This window comes from Hylobates moloch, unplaced genomic scaffold, assembly GCF_009828535.3.
Source record: "Hylobates moloch isolate HMO894 unplaced genomic scaffold, HMol_V3 SCAFFOLD_3, whole genome shotgun sequence".
NCBI classification, from domain to species: Eukaryota; Metazoa; Chordata; class Mammalia; order Primates; family Hylobatidae; genus Hylobates; species Hylobates moloch.
Genome location: NW_026652278.1, coordinates 26,300,048 through 26,325,746, shown reverse-complemented (window position 1 = coordinate 26,325,746; position 25,699 = coordinate 26,300,048). Strand labels below are relative to the sequence as shown.

The window sequence follows — 25,699 nt, the reverse complement described above, 5'->3', positions numbered from 1 at the left end:
CTAGTGATTGATTTTTACGAACGTCAGCTTGTGGTGGGGAGCTTGGATTTTGTGGCACAGAGAACCCGCGCTGCAAGAAGCAGCTAAAACCACAAGTATTCTTCTTCCCTAAGTGTTCAACTACACTCCAAAATGTTTTAAATCCTCTTCGTTAAGTGACATTTCTCAAATACCAGTGTGAGAAAGGCACTGTGTTAGGCATAGTGATGAAGAAAGTAGATGTCCTCTATTCCGTAAAGCTACTTAGTATTCACTTTGAATATTTATTAAACATCACACTCAGAAGATTTATCCACAGCCTAAATTTATATATTTCATTTGTGCACTGGTCTATATTAAAATATCTTAGTATGGCTCAAATGCACACTTTCTATTCCTAGAAATCTCTCTCAATCATTAGTACTTCAGTCTAATGTCCAGTTTCACCGGTGGTTCTTCTCCCATCTCTTCTTCAATGCCATCATCGCTAGATCATACGTAGGGTGACACTGACAGGGTTATGGAGCAGATGAGGCCTTGGTTATTGTCCAGTCTGGCATTCTCATTTTGGAATGGAGGAAATAAGACAGAGAACTAAAATTACCCTCATTAAATACACAGGAAATTTGTGGTGGAACTGGGGCCAAGACCAAGGTGTCCTGACTCCTAGCACAGGCCTCCCTGTATGTAGTTTCTAAAACTGCTAAGGTCACATATGTTATACCTCCAGAAGCAAAGGACGAACTAGTATTTAACAGACAAAGGATATCACTCTTGATCATACATATTTTGTGACAGACTGTGCACTGGCCCTGCCCTCTATGTGTTACCTTGAGAAAGTATGTGTAAAAATCACAAGCAGCATCAGTATCCATGGTCAGGCACTCACACAATGCCCTGAAAATGAGTTCAATGGATGAATGACTCCTACAAGCAGCTTTGCAACTGGTCTCCCTTTTTCCTATGTTTCACCCAGATAATTTATTTTTGCTATATATGTTTTTCTTCCAAACTAAAATGCTGATTATGTCACTCCTTTATACCTTCACAATAAAGTCCAAGCTCTTGTTTTGTTTTGTTGTTTTTGTTTTTGAGTCAGGGTCTGGCTCTGTCGCACAGGCTGGACTGCAGTGGCAGGATCCTCCCACCTCAGCCTCCCAAGTAGCTGAGACTACAGACGCACACCACCATATCCAGCTAATTCTTCTTTTCTTTTCTTTTTTTTTTTTTTTTTTGAGATGGAGTCTCCCTCTTTCACCCAGGCTGGAGTGCAGTGGCTCGATCTCTGCTCACTGCAACCTCCGCCTCCTGGGTTCAAGCGATTCTCCTGCCTCAGCCTCCTGAGCAGCTAGGATTACAGGCACACGCCACCACACCAGGCTAATTTTTTTTGTATTTTTAGTAGAGACAGGGTTTCAGCATGTTGGTCAGGCTGGTCTCAACCTCCTGACCTCGTGATCTGCCCGCCTTGGCCTCCCAAAGTGCTGGGATCACGGGCATGAGCCACCGCGCCCGGCTTAATTTTTCTGTATTTTGTAGAGATGAGGTTTCACCATATTACCCAGGCTGCTGGTCTCAAGCGATCCACCCACCTCAGCCTCCTAATGAGCTGGGATTACAGGTATGAGCCACTGCACCCAGCCCCAAGCTCTTTCAACCTGGTTTGCAAGGCCCTTTTTGGTATGATGCCTGTTTTTCTCTCCAGCCTCATCTCCCATCCCATCTTCCGCTCTGTATTCTCCCTTCCTTTCATGGGCTGTTCCCTTTTGTGCTCTGAGGGGCCACACATGCTTATCCTTCCCCTTAGAGCTTGCTTGTCTCATGTTTTCATCTGGAAAATCCTATTTATCTTTTATATTTACCAGAAACATCATATGTGATATCTTCTTCAAAATCTTTGCTGATACTCTCACCTTACTCCACTCCCATTTGGCCAGATTCTCCTCCTATGTAAATACCTGTGTATTGCACATACCAAATTATATTTCAACTATTTATTTCTCCCCTTAGACTTTGAACTACTTGGGAGGAGGACTATTTCTGTGTTCTTAGCCCTACCAGAAAGTTAAGCACATGATAGGGTTAATAACACTAAAACAAAGATGAAGAATTAGTAAACAAAACTCAAAACTGTTGGGTACATGCATCCATATTTTTAACCATTACCCTCTCCTTCCTCCTGTAACTCTTTGCTGACCACAGACGATGTGCCTGATATCAAAATGGTCAGACACAGAGCTAGGCACACAACTCTCACATCTCATCATATACAAGGCGTATCCCTGTGGAATATCACCTGGGTTTAAAGAAAAAGCATGACTCTGCAGCTAGCTGGCCTCTGTCAAACAAACAAAAGCCTGTGGCCTTGCCATATTGGGCACTCAGTAGTGAGCAGCTGAGCCCCAACTGAAGAGCCAGGTTCAGCACTGCCTCATAGGGAACAGCTCCACCTGCTGAACTCCTTGACATTCCTCTCCCCCTTCAGCACAGCTTTGCTAGAACCTATCAATAGAAGAGTGGTCACAATTTTGAGAAATGACAGCATCACGATAGGGACAGAGAGACATTTTGCATTCTGTCACTTGCCTGCATTTTTTACAGGATTATAAGGGTATATGTGTGACAAATATCCACATCACACTGTTAAAAAGGGGAAAAAAAAGAATAGTTATGTCAATATACTAAGGCTTCTGCAGTGTCTCCTTTAAAGAATTAAGCCATCAGGATGCATGGTGCTATTTAATCTATCTCCCTCTTCAAAAAGGTGGCAATAATCTCTATCTTCCAGTGAATGCAAGGGGAGGTATAAAAGCATTTATATTTCTCTGCTCATATCCACCAGCAAACAATGTGATAAACACCAACGTGGGTGGTAGTGGGAGATGAGATGGGGCAAGCAATGAATAAAGCACAGTGTTTGGTAGGAAAGTCTTGAGCAAACGTATTTGGCATTTCCTGATGGTAAAATTTAGTTAAACTATCAGGAATTCTGGAAAAAGTGAATGTGACTGAATTAAATGACCAAAAGAAGAAAATGAGGAGCCTGGAGAAAGGCCAGAAGACCAGCAACTTCTGGGAAGGAAACATTTCGTCAGTCATCCCAGACTGGCAGATTACAAAAATGGTTTTGTCTAAAAGATGCAAAAACCATTTATTATCCTGGTTTTCCTTCTTGATGGTGGTCCAAATACTGCATTTTAAGAAAGTCTGTCCTACTCTAAATCACTGTGCAGGAAAATTTACCCACATGCACCAAGTGTTTTAACAAAGAAAATAAAATAAAGTTATAAACATGATTTTGAAAACAATTGAACATAAGTAAAATTTAAGCAGGTCTAAAAATAATAAAGTCCATTAAAAATACAAACAAGTTGGCTACAAGGAAGTTTTAATAATAAATCAAGGTCAGACAATTCAAATTTGTTCCGATTGAATTCAGGCAACTTAAATGTTAGGGTGAAATATAGCAAGTTAGCAAGTGCACACACACAATCTAACTAAAACAGTTTCTGATTTGGGAGAAAAAAGGACAACTTTTAAACAGAGAGAAGCATTATCCAGGTGAGAGAGGAAATTATTGCAAAAAGAAAGGAGCCCAAATTATTTGCAAAATGACTATCATTTCAGCTCTATTTTTAAGTCAGTGCCTTACTTCACTATCACTGAACTTTAAACAATTTCATCATTTTGTCATGTACACACAAATTGTTTGTTTAATCATACCACTGGGGCAAGCATACTGGTTTTCACAGGGAAGTAGCTCTACAGTTTTATTGCACCCTTACATAACATAATTTGCCTCAAAATTTGAAGACAAAGCAGAGACACTGAATGAGATTATCCAGTTTCAGGTATAATAAGTATAGCTTATAATATAGATAAGGAAGCAGAAACATGCGTGTCTGTAAAAATGTCCATCACATACACCCACACACACAAATACTAACTCACCAATGTCCATGATAAGGAGAACCCTAAGAGTTTGTCTCTTTAGGTATAGATTTCTGTAAATGCATTTTTACGGTATTTAAACCATGACAACCAGCACTCCACCTATTACCTAAAAATGTTCATCTCATTTTAAAAAATGTTTCCTCTAAATATTTTCAATTAACTCCGAATGAGTTAGCTTTGGGGGTTTTGAAAAATCTACTTCCCGAAAAGAATCCTGGATCATAATGTCTCAAAGACTACAGAGCATGAGTGGATGCCCCATGCTCTTAGCTCGTGGAGGATCAAGGCTATGACTGGTTTTCATCATGAATAAATCCCCAGTACCTGGTGTATGCCTGACATACACCAGGTATCCAATTAACAATCACTAAATACAGGAAAAACTTGAGGCTACCTGAAGATGATATGTCATAGTGTTCTAAATGCAGTAGAATATAGTGGTTATGAGCTGAGCTTTTCAGACCTCAACTGCATGGGGTATAAACTGTCTGGTGTTTTTAGACCCCAACTTCACAACTCCCAATTCTACCATCTGCTTTCTATGTGACCTTGGGGGAGTTACTTAACCTTTCATCCTAGGTTAAGTAGCTTAACCTAGACTTTAATTTAGAGAATAATGATTGTGACTACTTCCTATTGTACTGGGAATAGTACAGTTCCTTGTACTCATGTCTAGGCAATAATAACAGTACCTACTTCCTACTGTTGCAGATATGTGTTTCCCCTCAAATAGTACCTGGCACAGAGTAAAAACCCAGTAAGTATTAGTTATTATTATATTAGCTATCACCCAAGCCCTAAGTCCTTACCTACCTTTAATTGAAATTCTATCATACCCAAACTTACTTGATAAACCCAGCAACTCTCAATTTACCCCTTCAGGTAAATGTGCCTGAAAGAAAATGTAAGTTTAACCTACAATTCTTTTTCTTATTGGCACAGTGCTCTTAGTTCAGTCCATTATCACAAATGCAATTTTATCTTTCTCATAATGCAATACGTCCTCGTCATTTTTCACACGTTCTTGCCCTGCTGAGACTGCATCATGGGCGCTCGTTCTCAGTTCAGCTTCTTAAATGAAGAGCATGAAGCTATTTTCTCCCTCAGGCCTTTGGCAGTGCTAGCCCTGACTAGACAGCCATCAGCCCATCCTATCCACTGGAGCAGCGTGCTTTATCAAAGTGCACCCCTACCCTTCCTGCCACAAGGGAGCTGTGGCCTCCAATGCATCCGATTTGATCTGAATCTATGCTTCTTTCTCTCTCTCTCTGTCTCTCTCACTGTCTCTCCTTCTCTATCCCCTCTCTCTCTTGCTGTGTCTCATTTTGGGCCACTTTTGTAGAACAATTTGGATGAGACAACTTAGACAGATTATACTTCAAGAATCAGGACAGTGAAAACTATCCAGGCAGCCTTTCTTTGTGGTATATCAATGCTGACCATTTATCTTCTATACCAAGAGAGGTAAATAAAACGATTCTATATTGCTTTAGCGTCCTGAAAAAATATGCTTATTGCAAACCACCTATGTGCCAAATACTGGCATACAAAAATAAATGAAATGAAGCCTTGCCCTTGAGAAACTCACTATTAATTGGAGCACACACTAGATGATGCTTAGTGCTTGGAGGGAGACATAGAGAGAGTGACCTGGCACATAAGATCAGATCTTTTCTTCATGATATTCAGGCTTCCCTTCTTCTTGAAAGTGTTGGAGAAATCTTCAGAAAGGAGGTGATATCCAAATGAGGACTTAAATAATGGAAAGGATTTAAGTGGACACAGACATGGCAGATTGAGTTTTTAAACAGAGGCAGCAAAGTTTTAGACAGCTTGAGCAAAGGGGCGGGGATGGAAAATAAATGATCCACTTTGTGACTGGAAGTCTGTAATGGTTAGGAGTGTGTATGCCTTTGAGCCAGGAAAACCAAGGGTCCAAAAAACACTCTCAGGTTGGCATGCAGATGACAACCACAGGACCTTTACTGTGCCTCACTGCTTACATTCTCTCCAATCTCCTAAATCAGGCCTTGGCAAACTTGCCTGTAAAGGGTCACAGAGTAAATATTTTAGGTTTGTGAGCTACACAGTCTCTGTCACAACCATTCTACTTTGTTGTTGTAGCAGGAAAGCAGCCATAGACAACATGTCAATGAATGAGTGTGGCCATGTTCCAATAAAATTTTATATCAAATAATTTTCACATGTCATGAAATATCATTCTTCTCTGGATGTTCCAGTCATTTAAAAATGTAGTAACCATCTTTGGCTTGTGGGCCATAAAAAACAGGTGGTAGGACAGATATAGCCCATGGGCTACAATTTGCAAACGCTACGTTAAACTACCTCAAATCCTGCCTGCAACAGAAGATAAATTATGTCTTTCCCTCTAATGGGGAATGCAAACTTTTCTTTAAATATATTTTCAATACCTGGATTTAAGTTGAGTAAGAGGTACTAGGGAACTTATAAAGTTGGTGAGCTTTTAAGGCAAGTATAATTTTCCCTTCTCCCTGCCCTAAGATTTTAATCTAAACTAAATGAATGTCAAGGAGACTTTCATAGAGGGTATTAAACCAAGACTTAGGTGATTGGAAGGGAGCTAATGACTATCCTCTCTGGGGATAGTAATTTATTTGTCTCAGGTCATATTTGGGATCTGCTGAAAAGCTCTGTCTTAACTAATTTTTGTCTTAAAATGATGAAACTCCTAAATTGATTCTCTACTATCTAGCAAAAAATGCTAGGCAAAAATATCTAAAGTTGCAAGACCCTAAAGCCAGATCGGGACCTTGTAACATCATCTCAAACAGCAGTCTGCTGAGACTTCTGTGCATGGAAAGAAGGGAACTGAAAGACCACGAAGGTATCTCTTCAACTATTTACTGGCTGGTAAGCTAGCCCTGAGAGCACAACTCCATCTGTCTCTGACTATACATACATTTCCTCCCCAGTTTCATGCTTTCTGTTCTTCTTTCCTTTTATTTAGAAGGTAGACAAGAAGAACGGAAAGGGCCAACCAATTAAAAGCTAACTTTGCTTTCTGGGACTTTTCCATGTATTTAGTGGACATACACTGTCTCCGGCTGGCAAGGCATAACTAAATATGAATAACACTGGAAAATTCTATTGCATTTTCTTACTGCTGTAAAAAAAAATCATGCTTTAATCATAAGTGGTAACCATCCAATTCATCCCAATATACTTGTCTCTAATACTGATTTGAGAAGCATGTCCAAGAAAATACCAAAAACAACCACTTTTAAGTCTTTAAAAGCAGAAACATACAGAATAAACAATAAAAAATCCCATCACCATTGTGCTAATCAGATTTAACTGTGAAGAGAGAGGATGATGATGCTTTAAAATGGTTTTGTGTATGTGCGCATGCATGTGCGTTCTTGATTGTGTGTGTTGGTTGGGTGTAGATTTAGGGGGGCAATTTATCTCTGAGAAAATCAAATTCCTTTGTCGAATCTGAGGACAAGAACACGACATTCTAAGACGTGGAATCTAATCTGATATTTTAAAACACTGTTAGCCTTGGTTCCAAATATCTTAGACATTGAGATGATGAAGGAAGTGTTCTCCCAGTCACAGCTTGGTGATTGTGCTAACAACCTAAGATCAACCTAAGACCCAAGATATGAAGAATTAAAAACAGGCACTAATGGCCTTTTCTCCTACTCCACCCTATTCTGTCTGCAAAATTTTTAATCTTGTATAAAGCTTAAATGTCGCTTCCCTTTAAAACCTTACCTCCCACTCTCAGGCAAAATTAGCTGTCCCCCACTCATCTTTGCTCCCATAGCACTTTGCACAAAACTCTATTAGGGCTATTATGCACTTATCACAGTAAATTGCAATTTATTGTTTATGGGTCTATTTCCACCAGAATATGCACCCTTAAGGGTAAAGATCAGATCTTATTCATCTTTGTATTCCCAGCGCTCAGCACAGTGCTGACACAACAGCCACTTAAAACATGTTTTAGTATTTTTATTATTAAAGAAATGCATGCCCATGTTAAAAATTCAGAACAGCATAACTGGCATAAAAGGAAAGGTTAAAAGTTGTCTTTCCACCATTCAGAACATCTGTCCCACTTCCAAAACAAAATCACTCTTAAGAGATGCTTAATAATGCATAAATACTACACGAACCCCTTCCACTCCACACCCATCTGACAAACATATGGCTTCAAAGCCATCACACATGCAAGAGTGGCTACCTGTGCATTAGCCACATGTTACATGGTTACATCTGACATGGTTGGGTGCAAAATCACTCAAAGCAAAAGGCAAGTGAAGCACTGTGCTTTTGGAACGGCACAGTCTTCTTAGGACCAGTTCTTCTATGCCCTTGATTTGATTATAAGCTCTTCTCACTCACTGATATGGTTTGGCTGTGTCTCCATCCAAATCTCATCTTAAATTGTAGTTTACATAATCCCCACGTGCCATGGGAGGGAACTGGTGGGAGAAAACTGAACCATGGGAGCAGTTACCTCCATGCTGTTCTCGTGATAGTGAGTTCTCACAAGAACTGATGGTTTTACAAGGGGCTTTTCCCCGTCTTCACTCTACACTTCTCTCTCCTGCTGCCATGTGAAGAAGCAGGTGTTTGCATCCCCTTCTGCCATGATTGTAAGTTTTGTGAGGCATCCCCAGCCATGCTGAACTGTGAGTCAATTAAACCTCTTTCCTTTATAAATTACCCAGTCCTGGGTATATCTTTATTAGCAGCATGAGAATGAACCAATACAGTAAATTAGGACTGAGTAGTGGGGCACTGCTGTAAAGATACCCAAAAATGTGGAAACAACTTTGGAACTGGGTAGTGGGCAGAGGTTGGAACAGTTTGGAGGGCTCAGAAGAAGACAGGAAGATGTTAGAAAGTCTGGAACTTCTAGAGAATTGGAAGGCTCAGAAGAAGACAGGAATATCTGGGGAAGTTTGGAGCTTCCTAGAGAACTGGAGGGCTCAGAGACAGGACGGTGTGGGAAAATTTGGAACTTCCTAGAAACTAGTTGAATGGCTTTAACCAAAATGCTGGTAGTGACATGGACAATGAAGCCCAGTCTGAGGTGATCTCAGATAGAGATGAGAAACTTGTTGCAAACTGGAGTAAAGGTCACTCTTTGTATTAGTCTGTTTTCATGCTGCTGATAAAGACATACCTAAGACCGGGAAGAAAAAGAGGTTTAATTGGACTTACAGTTCCACATGGCTGGGGAGATCTCAGAACGATGGTGGGAGGTAAAAGGCACTTTTGGTGGCAGCAAGAGAAAATGAGGAAGAAGCAAAAGTGGATACCCCTGATAAACCCATCAGATCTCATGAGACTTATTAACTATGATGAGAATAGCACAGGAAAGACCAACCCCCATGATTCCATTACCTCACCCTAGGTCCCTCCCACAACAAGTGGGAATACTGGTAGATACAATTCTAGTGGAGATTTGGGTGGAGACACAGCCAAACCATATCATTCTTGCTATGCAAAGAGACTGGTGGCATTTTGCCCCTGACCTAGACATCTGTGAAACTTTGAACTTGAGATAAATGATTTAGGGTATCTGGTGGAAGAAATGTCTAAGTGGCAAAGCATTCAAGAGGAAGCAGAGAAATTCTGGGGGGAGAAATTCAAGCTTGCTGGAGAAATTGGCATAAGTAACATGGAGCCAAATGTTAATCACAAAGACAATGGGAAAAATGTCTTCAGGGCATGTCAGAGACCTTCAAGGCAGGCCCTTCCATCACAGACCCAGAGGCCTAGGAGGGAAAAATGCTTTAGTGGACCAGGCCCAGAACCCACTGCTCTATGTAGCCTCAGGATATGGTGCCCTGCATCCCAGCTGCTTCAGCTCCAGCTGTGGCTAAAAGGGGCCAATGTACAGCTCAGGCCATTGCTTCAGAGAGTGCAAACCCTAAGCCTTGGCAGCTTTCACATGGTGTTAGCCCTGTGGGTGTGCAGAAAACAAGAATTGAGGTTTGTGAACCTCTGCCTAGATTTCAGAGGATGTACATAAATGCCTGGATGTCCAGGCAGAAGTTTGCTGCAGGGGTGGAGCCCTCATGGAGAACCTCTGCTAGGACAGAGCAGAAGGGAAATGTGGGGTCGGGTTCCCCACGCAGAGTCCCCATGGGGCACTGTCTAGTGGAGCTATGAGAAGAGAACCACTATCCTCCATACCCCAGAATGGTAGATCCACTGACAGCTTGCACTATGCATTTGGAAAAGCTACAGACACTCAATGCCAACCCATGTAAGCAGCCTGGATGGGGACCCCACACATGGGACCTAGTGGGAGGTAACTGAATCATGGAAGTGATTACCTCCATGCTGTTCTCATAATAGTGAGTGAGCTCTCATGAGATCTGATGGTTTTATAAGGGTCTTTCCCTCCCCTTCACTCTGCACCTCTCTCTTCTGCCATCATGTGAAGAAGGATCTGTTTGCTTCCCCTTCTGCCATGATTGTAAGTTTCTGGAGGCCTCACTGGTGATGCCAAACTGTGAGTCAATTAAATCTCTTTCCTTTAAAAATCACCCAGTCATGGGTATGTCTTTATTAACAGTGTGAGAATGGACTAATACACTCACTGACACTTTTGTCTTTTATTTTCATCTCTTACTCTCTTTTTGTGATTCTCCTGCTTTGTTTATATGCCTCCATCACAGCTCTGTCTTTGTCTCCCAATATGACTTTCTTTGCCTGTGGTCTCTCCCTGTCTCTTTGTCTCTCATCTTTCTTTTTTCCTCCTCTTCTCAATCTGCCTCTGCTCTCTGGCTTTCCTCTGTCTCTCTCTGTCTTTGTCATGCACTTATGTTCTTTCTCTTCCCTTCTCCCTCCTTCCCTCTCCCTCCTTCATTTTCTCCCTCTCCCTTTTCTTCTCTCTCTTATTCATTTTCTGTCTTCCATATATCTGTTATTTATGTCTCTCTGTCTCCTTCTCTCTGTTTGTTTTTCCATCTCTCCTTGTTCTGAAGCTCTCTTTCCAATCAGCACTCACAATCAGTAAACATCCTTACTATGGCCTTATGATACTAATATTTCATTTTTAAGAGTGGAGACTTAAATGTTGTACATTGGTGCTTATGTTGCTGTGAATGTATACAGACATATAAGAGTGCACATATTTATTATGTATATATTTATATGTACTTATATGATATGGAGATGGAGATCAAAATAAAGACAGATTGAGATTTAAACTGAAACATATGTTGTTTTATTGGGTGAATGGAGGTCACTGGAATTTCTGGGATATATAGTCAGGCTGGTGAAACTACCATCGATCATTCTCTCTGGAATCAACAAAGGCAATGATAAACAAAAGGCCTGGTAGCACATGCTGCTGCATACCCAGGAAACAGACAGAGTGATCTTGCTCTTTTGCAAAAAGCCTGGACAGCAGACTGTCTCCCAACAATAGTGATTAAAAGGGAAACAGACAACTTGAATGTGAGCTCTTGTACAGTTGTTGCCTGGAATTCAGTTTTAATGAGGCCAAGTTCACAAACTCATTTGCTCTCTCTTTCATTTATTTTCATTTTAAAATAACTTTTAAAAATAACTCAAGCAATACACATTTATTGAGAAATGACAAAAAAAAAATGAACAAACACAAGAAACCTTGCATAGAATCCTAACATTCATCATTATCACTGGCAAACATTTTGAGTCATATCTTTCCTGCTTTTTTTCCCACAAAATTTTAATTTTACAGTATATAATAATTGAAAAAAACTGTCTCAAACTCTTACTATTTCCAGGTATATTTCTTTTCTTTCTTTTTTTTTTTTTTTTTTTTTTTTTATTTTGAGTTTTTTTTTTTTATCTAGGTTGGAGGTCATTTGGTCCATTTTGGCTCACTACAACCTCCACCTCCCAGGTTCAAGCAATTCTCCTGCCTCAGCTTCCCAAGTAGCTGGGACTACAGACACCTGCCTGGCTAATCTTTGTATTTTAATAGAGATGGGGTTTCTCCATGTTGGCCAGGCTGGCCTCAAACTCCTGACCTCAAGTGATCTGCCCGCCTCGGCCTCCCAAAGTGTTGGGATTACAGGCGTGAGCCACCACGCCTGGCCTCCAGGTATATTTCTAGGGACTTGGGATATATGAGAGAACAACATAGACAAAAACTCTGACTTAATGGGTTTATGTTTGTACTATTTTGTAATCTTTTATTGTGGTATTTTGTGGACAGTTTCCCACTTAAAAATATATATTTTTATAATCAACCTTTTAATGACTTCATTATTCTACAACACACAGGTACAAAGTTATAGGCTGTTCACAACACATGAAAAACAAACAAAAAAAACTTTCCCAAGGAAATAGCAAATAAAATTGGAAATATTTAGTAAGCAAGTATTAAGTGGAAACAGCTAGAGATGCTGAGACGGATGCTAAAAAGATTAGGACAGTGCCCCAATCTTCAATATAAGAAAATAGAACTGGAGCGAGATAACCTAAATGCAGAAACAGAAACAACATCATGAATGTCAGATTACAAACATCTTTTAATAGGCCATACTAGAGCACTATTAATATCAATGAAACTATAATAACAGCTAACCCTTATTGATGATTTAGTGTATGCCAGATGTTCCGTTAAGAAGTCATATTATCTCTACTAATCATCAAGCCACCATATAAGAAATATACCATTAGTATCCTCATTTTACAGATGAGGGAACTAAGGACAGAGATAAAGTTAATTGCAAAAGTTCACATATCTAGTGGATAGTAGGGTTGGCAATTAACCCAATAAATTATATTTTAAATCATGTGTACTTTTTGCCATTTAAGACATATTTTGCCTGTGGTTATGTGGACAGCCATGGAAGATAATTTTTTAGTATACACTGAATGACAGAAATTTCACCTGGGCGACACTGTACTGTCCCATGTGATTTATAGAGCCTCCCATTCCACCAGGTCTTCACTGTAGGGGGTCATGGTTTCCATTGAGAAGCTGATAAACACTGTGGGCTGCATCTCTCCATGGGAAAAATTAAAGCATATTAACACAAAATTATGCAGACAACGGAAGAAGTCCATGGACTCTTAAACTCACGCGCAAATCTTAAGGAAATGGTTTTTAAACTTGAGTGTTCCCAAGAAACTCCTAGGGAGTTTGTAAAATATACAGATTCCTGGTCCCTTCTCCCTATCAGGGCATTCAAAAGCAGGACCCATGAGGACAGTACTTTGAGAAATGCTGCCCCAGGCACCTATGAGTGAGTGCATGCCTGCCCAGTCAAGATTTCTTCTATAATTTCAGCAAAATGCAAGTCAGGGCGAGCAGGGCTGCAGACGATAAATTTCTAAACCAGGGTGCTGAATGTGCCTAAAATAGCCTTTTTCCCTTTAATGATTATAATCAAGAATGTACAGTGGGAATTGCTGAGATAAGGGGAAGATCTTTCGCTTTTAATCTGCTCCACCCACCCACCCACCACCCGGCCCCAAACCACCCGGCCCCAAACCACCAAAGGCCCTGCAGCAGAAGGATTGATGGCCCATGATTTTGTGTCTCAATAGCTCCTGTTACTCTGGTTAGGGAAAGATGACTAGAGGCATCAATCTATTGGTCCCAGGGCACAATATGATTAGTTAGTTGTCTGATAACGTGATTCTTATTAGCACTTTCTTTAAAAAGTGTACATGTTGTGCACACCGTCACTGTAGGGTCATTAGTCAGCAGGGAGAAACCAAACAGCCCATCCCACACATCCTCCCAGGATAACAAGATGACACACATTAATGACCCCCCAGAAGCCACTTGTGGGGATGGACAGAGGTGGGGGCTTCAACCCAAACAGCATCATGGAGTGGGTGATTGCCAAGTAAAGTGTCAGTGACCTGACAATGGGGTGAAGTGAAAGGGAGACCCCCAAGATATGTCATTCATAGCAAGACTTCCCCTACCACCCCATCTGCACTGAATTGTGGAGTTCTTTCTAAAGAAACTCAGAAATAAACCCATTCAAAAATAAACTTAAACAAAAATAAACCCATACAAAGCATGATTTATAGCAGAAAGAGCTTTGGTTCCAGAAAGGGCAAAAATCAAATCCAAGCTCTGCCACCTGCTAGCTGGGTAACCTTGGGCAAGTTGTTTAAGCTTGAATTCTACAGCTTTAGAATGAGGATAACAATACATAGTTCATAAAGGCGTTGTGAGAATCAAGTGAAATCATGTGGTGATGTTCCGGATCCTATTTCCAGGGAAGCTGTTCACTAAATTGGTGGTTATTTATATTATTTTTGTTAAAGGAGACTTCTGTTATAATCAGTATGTCTTATGTAGATAGAGTTGTCCTGATATTCAGCAAAGTTTCCTTTGCTCTCTTCTTCCACTCTCACCCCAAAAGTTAGTAGTAGAAAAAGCTATAGCTGGTAACTCAATTATAATCCTTGAGCAAGTAAAACCCATTAGCATCAACAGGCAGTCCTTCAGTTTGACTACTGCTGCTCCAAAATGTTGATGGACACTCTAGGTTTCCTATATGGGAAGACGTAGTGAGACCACCTTTAATATTATTTTTAATTAGCTTTTATCTGCATAAGAAAAAGAGAGGAAGAGATGGCTATACCTCCTTTCTACCCCAAGCTGCTATTGCAATAAACCCAGTCATAAGTAGTCTCATCTCTGAAGTCCATTAGCAGTGGAATACATATGGCAGACAGGTTATTACTGGGAACCTCACTTCCAGAAGGTCCCATCATCACTATTTAAGGTAACTTAAGTGGTTTAAACAATGCCAAGAGCATGACTTTGCATGAGGCTACTTGTTTTGAAGCCCAAGACAAACAACTTGAAAAGCTGAACCTAGAACTCAGGAGCTCTTAGGCCAATATTCACTCTCTTTCCCACAACGGAAAACCTTATGGATACAGGTGCATGGGCTTCAGAAAAACCACAAGTCCAGGGTGCAGCTGTGTTCTAACTCTTGCCTGTGATGGGCTTCGGACAAACCATGAGGCCAGGGTGCAGCTGTGTTCTAACTCTTGCCTGTGATGGGCTTCAGACAAACCATGAGGCCAGGGTGCAGCTGTGTTCTAACTCTTGCCTGTGATGGGCTTCAAACAAACCATGAGGCTAGGGTGCAGCTGTGTTCTAACTCTTGCCTGTGGCAAGCCAGCAGTGGGCCAAACCAAGAATCACTCCTACAGTGTGACCAAATGTTATTTGACCTTCTTCTTCCACTAACTGACCTACTTAATAGGAACATCTTGGTTTCTTTATCTGAGAGTGTAGATGACATTTGTCTTTCCTATCTTATAGAATTGTGGTGAGAAAAAATACCTTAAGTAATGGAAGTAATGTGTTGATCTTTGAAAACTGAAGCATTTTGCAAAGAGAAAAAAGGGCTATAACTGATCTAAAGCGGTATAAAAACATTCAGGAGTGCTATAGAAATAGACACAATATCTTTCATATGTGTGTAAAATCTCACATAGGATTTCCGACAGAGCATCCACATCCTTTTTTTTACTCCTATCTACATTCTAGGATAAGCCCTTTTCTTTCATTCTAAACGTTGCACAGTAAGATTCCACCTTTGCTTCTTGCCAACTGTTTGCTTACTCCATCCGTACAGTCGGAACAGAGTTTGAGCTCCCTGATAGGAACCCCTGCACTTTTATGGAGCCTGGCCTCACCTCACAATGAACACATCTCTTCTCTGCCATCCCCTTTGGCCATTGCAGAGACGCTACTTGGCCAGTTTCCCCTCCAGGAGACACAAGTGCCTTCTCCACACCTTTTAGCCGCAAAATAAGGGACAGTAATTAAGACATACACAAAAACAGGACAAATATTTTACATACATTTAGCGACTGAATATAAGCTGGCAGGGAGCCAAATTAATTTATCCTCAAGGCAGCCTGAACAATGATCTCTCTCACCAATAACTTAAAAGAAAGTCCTTTTGTGAAAACTCTGTGTGGAAAATATCAAGGTGAAAATGAAACAATGATGACTCCAGCTAAGGTTTAACGTGCAAATAAGGTCAGTCATGTCTCTCAGTGACCATAAAGGTTTTTATTTTCCTACTGGGCTTGGAATGTACCCAAATTTACTACAAGATTGATGTGTATATTTTTTGCTTAACTCATATTTTTCAATCATTCGTAAGGTTAAAACTTTGGTTAAACATAGTTTTTAAATCAAGTAATTTAAATTCCTGGATATAAAGAGGAATGTTTACATCTCTTGACCTTTAGTCATGATATCCATTCAGCTAAAAATATCCTTGTAATAATCTCCAACTGTTACTTAACAATCTTCTCTACATTTCAAGGTTTGTCTGAAGTACCTACTCTACAATCCAGCTTGAAGGCCATCCCAGCCAGAAGATGCCCAACTCTCCCCTGACTTCCTACAGCATGTTCTGTCCTCAGAGAACGCACATCTCCTGCTGTCTCTTAAGAAGTTTCTTTGGGTACAAGACCGAGAGCTCATTGAGGGCAGGAATTATTTCTTTTCATCTTGTGTAGCACTTTCACAAATATCCCTATGCCAGTGAATGACAAATATTAGGAGCTCAATAAATACTTGTTGAATTAAAACTAAATATAATAATTTGCGTAAGGCTCTTGGCATAATTTTGGCACACAGCAATTACTCCTAAATGGGAGCAATTATTATTCTCATATATAAATGAGATTAATGTATCTGCTTTTTTGCCCTATTCTATGAACTTCTAAGGTCTCTCTTTTAAAAAATGTGGATGTAGTTCTGACAGTCAACATTCATATCAATGTTCTCCAGAAAATCTCATTAAATAACTAAGAGATTTTTAGTTTCCAATTTCACATGAAGCATTTTTTTGTGGGGGAAGGGGGGTCCAAAGTTAGCAAGTTCGTTAACATAAAGATATAATACAATAAACCTAATAAACTATGTTTTGCTGCAAACCCATGTGCCCAGATTGAAATGAAGGCCTGCTGGGATCTTAAATTACTTGATTTCCCGTAAACAGATATGCATATGAACTGAGGAAAAAGGAAGAACCTTGTGAAATAAAAGGTTTGTTCCCTTACAGGTCAAGGGTATAGGTCATTGTGTCATTTGTACATCCCCAACACTCCTAGTGCACTTTACTTAGTAAATGCAGCAGGTATCCAGTATCTGTACGAACAAAGTATTAAATTAGTTTTGACCTGCAATGGATTTTAGTCTATTAGTGCCATTTTACAGAGGATGAAATTGAGGCTACAATATTTCAACATGCTATGATTACATATCAAATTTTTGTATACAGCCAGTATTATAACCCACAATTCTTAATTCCCAGTAGAGAACTCTTTCTTCCCATGAGTAAGTAGCATTTATTGAGCATTTACTAGGAATAAAGCACTTTGTATCCACGATGTCACCTCCTGAGGAAAAAACCTCCGAAAGATATACTATCCCCATATTTTAGATGGGGAGACTGAGGCTCAAAGAATTCAAGTGACTTACTCAAGGCAATGTGCTGATTTAGCAGGACAACTAAGATTCAAACTCAAATCTGTTTGATTTCAAACCCATTGCCTTCCAAATCACACCACATTAGCATTCATATAGCACTAAGTACTGAGAGAAGGAATTACGTGGGCTTGCTAGAGAAAGCTAAAATCTTTCATCATTTTACTTTTTAAAAGGTCAGCTCCCCCCCACCGAAAAAAAAACTGTATCAAAATGTATAGGCAAGTCAAACATTCATAGCCAATGTGTCTATAATATCAGATTTGTCATTAAATTAGAAAAGGAATCTATTCCTGAAGAACAACTGAGCTGAAAGCTGAATGATCGCAGGTTACCTCTTGCTCACTGAATCACCAGGTGCAGATTCCATGTCTCACTGAAGATGAAGAGGTGGGTGGATGAGAGAACAACCAAATCACTACTTAAGGTAAAGGGTGCAATCTGACAGGCACATGTTAATGTCCTCGCTTTTCTACAAGGAGATGGAGCTTCCAGCTAAGAGTACGTCCTCCTCCACCATCATCAGAAATCAACTCAAGATAGGATTATCTAAAATACAGATTCCAAAAGGTCTGAGTTTTTCCGTCCTACTTTAAAGTCCACTGAACAAGCCCTTCTGTGCAGTTTGGGAATAGGATCACTTTGGGTGACAGTCTCTGTTCTGCCACTGACCTCCTGTGTCTATTTGGCAATTCATTTAGCCTCTTGGAACCTCAGTTTCCTCCTGTATGTAATGACAATAATAACATCTACACATGACATTTCTGTGAAAAATTAAGTGAGATGATGAACGTAAAGCATCTACCCCAAAAGTTGGCCCAGATTGGGACTCAATTTATTCACTAATGTTGGATGGTAAATGTCAAATCCCAGAACAACTAGAAGCAAAGAGGTACACAGAAATCAAGCAGTCCGTCATGTGCTATGAGAAATGTAACATTAAAGATGTCATCATGGTAAAATAGAAGTCAAGTAAAACCCTCTGTTAACAAATCTTGTAATACGATTGCCAGTGAGAAAGGGGCAGAGTGGTGAATTGAAATACTAAATTTAACTCCAGCATAAAAATATGAAAAAGAGATATTAACACCCATCACCTACTTACTACCTACAAAGGATTTTATAAAGATGAATGCTACAGCACTTTAAAATCCCTTGGAAATAAGGAATAAACACATACACCATTATGCATACATATAAAGGCAAATATATATTTTAACACTCTAAGGATTACTATATAAATTTAGATCAGGGCACAGCATGCCTGGGATGAGTAGGGTGGGAACAATATGTTCTTGCTTACGACACCAAGCTCATGACAAATGATTCATACCCAGCACCTTTCATGCCAGAAGATCCCCCCAGGTGTTCCACCAACTCTAGCAACAGTTTCCATCAATCGAGACTGCAGTACAGAGGAATCACATCACACCCACAGACGAGGCAAAACAGACATGTCTTTATACAACTGCTCAAGTCCAACAGCTGAGGGGGCAGGAAAGAGAAGGGAAGGAGGTGAGTGAACCATCCAGAATTCCTCACCAAATTGACAGGCAGCCTATAATTACCATGCATTTGCACCTTGAATGCAGGTGTTGTCATAATCAGAGACTCTTCTTAGCAAACGCTTTTTGCTAAAGATGAGAGGGGTTCACAGGATGTGCATTGCCTGTGGCCCTGAATGGGTTTGGGGGCAGATTTATAGGGGAGGACATCTAAATGTGAAAAGATAAGAGTCCCCCATGCCCCCACCCCCCCCAACCCCGGCCACCACCACCACTCCAATCTGGCCCTCCGGTTTAAATTAGTGGATTTCCCACCCTGGGGTAAAGTGAAGTGCTGTTGAGAGTTCCAAACAAGTGTATGAGGCTTTAAAGTCACACTGCCCTCTTATGTATAGCCTGGATCCTAATTCTCTGTAGTTAATCTGACCGGCATAGCCCCTACTTTAGAGATGGAAAAAATCCACATTCAGCAGACACTCAACTTGCTTCGGTCAAACCACAAATAAGCAGAACTAGAATTCAGGTCTCCACTCTGCTTTGCGTTCTACAAAACTGCCAAAAAAAAAAAAAAAAAGTTTATTTATGCTTTCTTTCCCTTTAAAAAATATTTTAAACTTTCTCTGAGTCTGGTCCAGATACGTAGGACTGGCTTTGTTCTAGAGGACATAGATAAAGACTATTTATCTTTCTCCGCTATTTGTATGTATATACTTAAAAAAGAAAAAGAAGAAACACCTTTGTGTGTGATGACCAGAGCAGAGACTGGGTCAGAAGAGGTCTTTATGGAATAAGAGACTTCAGGGGGCAGAAATCTCACCTCATTAGTTAACATGATTTGAGTGATCAAAACTTTAACACTCATCACCTTATTTCCTACGTTATCTCAGACCTGCCTGCATGTTCAATGCCCTGACCCTAAAAAGCCCTGATAGAATTATAAGCACCATTTATTATTATTTTTTAATGCTGGCAGTGCTTGGCACCATTTCCTAAATGGAGGTTAAAAATTTGCCAAAGATGTATTCTACTTTTCTCTTTCTTTCCAAGATCTTTCAAGAGATGAGCTTAAAAAAAGAGGTCTAATGGGTGAGTGATATTTTACAGCTTGAATTACATTAAAAGCCAGAAACATTTTGAGTCCAAAGTCTTTTACTTCTTAACACAACAAGAGATAACATGTTTGATGTGTTTCAAATCTCCCCTTAAAGCCAGAAGCTTTGAGTTAATCACTTAAAGCAGTGTGAAAGTTATTCAGTCAGTTTAAGAAGATTCACGTTCAAATTAGAGGATTAATTTTAGTGGCTATGATATGAAAGATATAATAGTTAAGGTAAGGAATGAGGGCAAGGGTCTCCAGAACTTGAGTGGAAAGAATCTCAGCTTCATTTATTTGATCAAACCACTCCTGAGAACCATATAAAATCGCAGACTCTGTCATGAAGGAGGAATTGTAGGGAAAACCCTGCTACTACTCTCAGGACAGATATATCAATGCTAAATATTATCTATAATGATGTGCCTTAATACAATTTATATCTATGTACCCAAGGAATTCATGATGACAGATTAGTATTTTAAAATGTTCACAACTCTCATTAAAAAGCTGACAATGAGCACAACTCACTAAAGTGGCACTTATTCTGGGAAGGTTTCTGGGAATTACATCACAACAGAAAACGTTTTGAAAGGTACCAGACTGCGTAAATTGTGCATATTACAAACACTACAATCTCAATTACCTGGTTGAAGCTGTAAAACTTGAAATTTTTTCCCCCATTTTACCAATCCTTGGTTGTTATGTTCTTGTCTATGTCTGGAGAAGTTTCCACACTTTAAAATCACTTTTAGTTATTACAATCAAAGCTGGTTCTTTACTATTTCAACTCACTGAAGTTTCTAGGTTCAATTTAAACGGGAATAGCTCCCTCAGATTGCAGACATGCAAGCTTTTCTGAAAATCTAAAACCTTTCCTGATATGACCAAAGCTCATGGACTTGCATCCTAAGTCCCCTGGAATCCAGCCTCCTGGAATTGAGCAATCCCTTTCCTGCCTTCATAAAGGGAACGTTAAGTCTTTATTTGTGCTCTTCATTAGAGGAGGTCAGGCAATGGGGGAGAACAGGGAGTTGTTGTCACTGGGATATATCTGATCTTCCTGGGACTGACCATGCCAGAGAACAACCGCTCATTCACGGGCTGGAAAGCCCCAGTTCTCAAAACACACTCACTTAGTGCTGTTAGAAGATGCTGGAGAGTTCCTGCCCTGAAACTTGCATCCACTTGGTCCCTAAAGCAGAGGATACGCTAAAGAACACCTTATATACTCTCCACTGCAGTTCTACCTTGTGGGGAAGAGGGGTTTAGGAGCTCTGCATCAAATTAAAATAAAATAAAAAATAAAACGCCTACATATATGGGTCTTCTTAATCTTCCTTGAGCCAGTACATAGGTCTGGCAAGTAAAGGGAAAGTCATTTGAGGGGATGTCAGCCTGCCTGGAAATTTAACCCTTTCATCTCTGTATTAGGAGAACTTTAACCCCTCTGTTTGCCTGGTCTTCAGTTCCACACACCAACGCGACCAAGGCAACAGGAAATAGGGATTTGACTCCTCAGTTTGAAGCTGTGGCATTTGGAGAGGACTCTCTGATGGTGTTGGTGGGAGAGATGGGGAGGTTGGTCTCCTAGTAGGTGATGCTAACTCTTGGGGGAAGTGGGCAGAGACCAGTTTGCAGCATCTCCCAAGTCCAGAAACCCTATTTCCCCCGAATTCTCCATCAGATCACACAGCCGACTTTAACCCTTTCCATCTTTCCACTCCTTTGCCCTCAGTCCCATTCTACTCACGCTGCTGTTGTGGCCAGACCAGTGGACCATGGCTTGGTTGTGTGCTGAGTCTCCCGTCAGCGCAAACGTGGTGCTGGTCAGTCTCAGCTCCTCCATCCGGAAGCGGGTGGCTTTGCCCAGGTCCCGCTCCCGAGTCCCAGGCTCCTGCTGCCCTCCATCTCTTAGCACTCCCCGGGGGCTCCGACTCGCGCCCTCTCCCCGTTCTGCCTTCTCCTGATCCGCTCCGCTCCGTCTCCTCCGGCCGGAGCGTGCAGCAACCGCCACGGATGCCCCAGTGCCCCGAGCCCGCTCCAGGGACAGCGCTCGGTCCCCGGGGGCCACTGAGAACGGGGGACGCACTACGAGGGGTAGGGGCGTGGCAGGAGCCCTGCCTGACCGCCCCTGGTGGGAAAAGCCCCTAGGGGTCGAGGCCGAGCGTGGGGCCGAGCTGGGGTGCGGCGGGGGGCAGCAGGAGCCGCCGCCGCAGACGCCCGGGGCGCAGAGGACCAAGAGCCCCGCGCCGGCGAGGAGCGCGCTCAGCCGGGCTTGGGAGCCGCCGCCGGCGCCAACTTTTCCCATCGCGGGAGCGAAGAGCAGCGGAGAGAGGGGTCCCAGACCGAAGGTGGCGGCGCGGAGCTCTGCGCTGGCGGCTGTGGGGGGCCGGCGCTCAGGACCCCAACTCCATCCAAGTTGGGCCGCGGTGGGGGCGGGTGGAGGCGGCGCCAGGCAGGTGGCGGCCGCTCGCCCGGGCTGGGCTTGTGCAGAGCGCGGGTCCGGACGGAGCGAGCCGCCGCCGCGCGGGGGTGGAGCTGAGCTGAAGTCACCGGCGGAGCGGGCGCGGGCGCTGGCGGGCGACGCGGGAGGGAGAGCAGGCGCTGCCGGGGCTCCGGGCGCCGCGTCCCGCGGCCGAGCTGCGCTGCGCACCGGGTCTCCGGGCGCTGGAGGCGCCGCCGGCGACCTCTCCTCGGCCTCGCAGGCGCTGTCGCCGCCTCTCCCCGCCGCCCACTCTGCGCCCCCGCGGCCGCGGGTCCCGGCGCTGAGTCCGCGCACCCTGCCCGCGGGGGCGGTCGACCCCGGGCTCCGGGAGCAGTCGCTGTGTCGGGAGCTTCGTATTTCTGCTTTATTGTTTCTATCAGTCTATGTTGCTGTTTCCTTTTTTCTCCGTCTTTCTGGTCTTTTCTAGTTGAGGAGATAGGGATGGTTGGGCTTCTGCTCCTTGCCTCTCTTATGCTTCCTGAGTTGGCATCTTGACCTTACCCGCAGCAGAGCCTGTGTGTCCCAGCCTGGGGGAGATCCCGGAAAGGCAGCAGCAGAGAGTGATGTAATTAAATGATCTCGTGTGTGCGTGTGTGTGTGTGTGTGTGTGCGTGTGTGTGTGTGTGTGTGCGTGTGTGTGTTTGTGTGTGTGTGTGTGTGTGTGTGTGTGTGTTAGTTTGGGGGATTTTTTTCCCATTAATTATAACGCTTAGATTTCTCTCCTAACCTCCTAAAGCATTCACTGAATTTGAACCCAATCTTCCTGCATGCAATCATATTTAAGAAAACGCTTTCCACTACGCGTTTTTTAAGCGGATATATCTTGGTTTCCCTAAGAGACTGCAAACTCATTGAGGACAGGAAGATCAAATTTCGAGCAACTTGGAGGAAGTGACCTGTTTTCTGTTTACCATTTTCCTCAGGACGTGGCACAGTACCCTACATGGGAGGAAATTTGCCAGTCATTAGTTCAATAAATATTGATTGTGAGTCTAATGTATATCTGCATAACAAATAAATACAGGAAAGGAGGCACAGTACTTATAGTTATTCTGTGTCACTTGGTGCCCGGCCCAGTGCTACTGCCACATGCTTTGAGATCCCTATTAGCCAGTCTGTGGTGGTGCTCTGCCACTGGTTTGCTTTGGGACCTCAGACAAATCACAGTCTCTCAGCTTCCTAAGCTTTAAAATTAAATGGTCACATTAGATGAGCTTTAAAAGCCCTTCCGCTCCTAAAATTCTATAATTGTATGATTATAGTATCTGCCCAGCCTAGCACCCCTGCTACTGTTCATAAGTTCAGATGAAGATTTATAGCAGGTGAATGGGCTTTGAAAATGGCAAAGAATTTCTCAAAATCGAATCCTTTTTAGACAGTTTGCTTCTAAGGGTTGAAATGGTTTCAAATTTCTTTGCAGTCTTCATATACGTAATATTCTCTTATGTACATGTTAGTTATTACACTATTTAATGAATATTTACTGATTGAATACATGAATGACACAACAAAATAGTACCAATTCCAGTTTCTAGTTACATTTTTGTTCATTTTCATACTAGAATGATAACCTCACTGAAAAATCTGTACACTGTGTTTGCAATGAGGCCAAGTTCAAAGTAATAGAGTGATAATTACTCTTCAATTAATGAAATTCTTTCTAATGTTGTACAAGAAAACATCTGTTACATCAATCCAATCCAGAGAGGTGTTGTAAAATATCGGCCTAAGTTATTGTTCTTATGACCAGCGCAGGAAAAGTGCAAATGCAAGGAGGGCAGGCTTCTCAGCCATTAAAGTTGAGTACCTAAAAGGACAAAAGAGTGTCCCGTTTGTCCTTAAAGAAGAGATACAAGCAAAAGCACCTTTATGCCTGGATGCTCCAAAACAGAAAGGCTGTCTGGCAGGCTATGGCCTCTAGATGGAGGAGAGGAGAGCCAGAGGTCCTCTCTCCTCCTCAAATTGCAAATGTTCTTTGTCAAAACCCAGAGCGGTCGTTTTTTCTTTCCTCAGAAAGGTTTTTAGAGCTTTGCAGGATCATTTACTTAATGACTTCTTTCTATGCCCTGCTAACCTCCTTTCCAGTCTGGATAAGTACAAGTACGTGGGAATTCCTCCAAGAAAGGAAAACCAGATTAAAGAATCAGAACCCAAATAAATTATCATCCAAATATAGGCTGGAAGAAGCAAAATGGAAAAGAAGACATTAGTGGATTCAGTTTCCTGGCCTTAGTCTATCATTGCCCTACCAACATTTATGTTATTTTGGTTTCAAAATGGAAGCGCCTCCTGAAGAATGCTGGTACAAGTAGAGTTGATTTTTCCTTCCCAGAATTTACAACCTCTTTTCAAACACACCTGTCAGAATGATCCCTTTAAAGTGAAAGCATTTGCAGTCCATTTGCTGGGAGTTCATAGAGAGCAGGCAAGTTTGTAATGCCTGATTTTAATTATTCATTTGAGACAGAAGTTACACAAGTGTGGATAAAATTGGCTGCAAGTCGTATTGTTCATATGTAGATAGATGGATTCATTTTATTTTTTGTGGCTCTGCTCCCCGTTTACTTTTGCCAACAAACAGAAGAGGAAAGTACCAGTAATTTCCTAAATTATTCCCATTTTCCAGAAGACTACAATAAATAGGCTAATCATGGAGGGAAGTCTATTTCAAGATGTTTTCAATCCAACAACCCACTAAGCAATCCAATAGATTTGTATTAATATAATATGATGTAATAAGAATGAATCATTTGTTAGGAAAGTAATTGATATCAAAGGCTAGTAGAGAACATAAATCTGTAATTCCAATAAGGAGTCTTTTCATTGTGCACGTGACAAATATGCCATGACTTAGTCTAAATTATCATCATTTCTCATCTGGACTACCACAACAACTGCTCACTCTACTCCATAATTGCACTATTCCATTCCTTCTCTCCAATAGTCATCTCCAAAGATGGCACAAGTACAAGGGCACAAGCACACTGAGGTGATCCATTTTTGTGCAAGATGAAAATAGTAGAATTTGGTGATATATTTAGTTTTAATCAGATTAAAATTTAGCCTTGCTAAAATATGTAATTATTGATTAATATACCTATGTTATATATAGTTTTATATACAATATAAACGTATGTGTATATATATTCCTATATATGCATATATATGTATAAAGAGAGAGACAGAAGCAGATA

The 25,699-nt window shown here is 41.5% G+C and overlaps 1 protein-coding gene across 3 annotated transcripts in view; it reads right to left on the bottom strand.

Moving 5' to 3' along the window:
- SORCS1 (sortilin related VPS10 domain containing receptor 1) overlaps positions 1 to 22,855 on the bottom strand; it is a 602,630-nt gene extending 579,775 nt beyond the window's left edge. For 2 of the 3 annotated variants that reach the window (XM_058436040.1, XM_032178276.2), the window contains exon 1: positions 21,771 to 22,410. In XM_058436040.1, the coding sequence (XP_058292023.1) occupies positions 21,771 to 22,328 (558 nt within the window). In that variant the 5' untranslated portion in view covers positions 22,329 to 22,410. Of the gene's footprint in view, positions 1 to 21,770 lie in introns of all 3 variants that reach the window. The other variant, XM_032178269.2, reaches the window with a different exon arrangement.
- Positions 22,856 to 25,699: the final 2,844 nt, after the last annotated feature.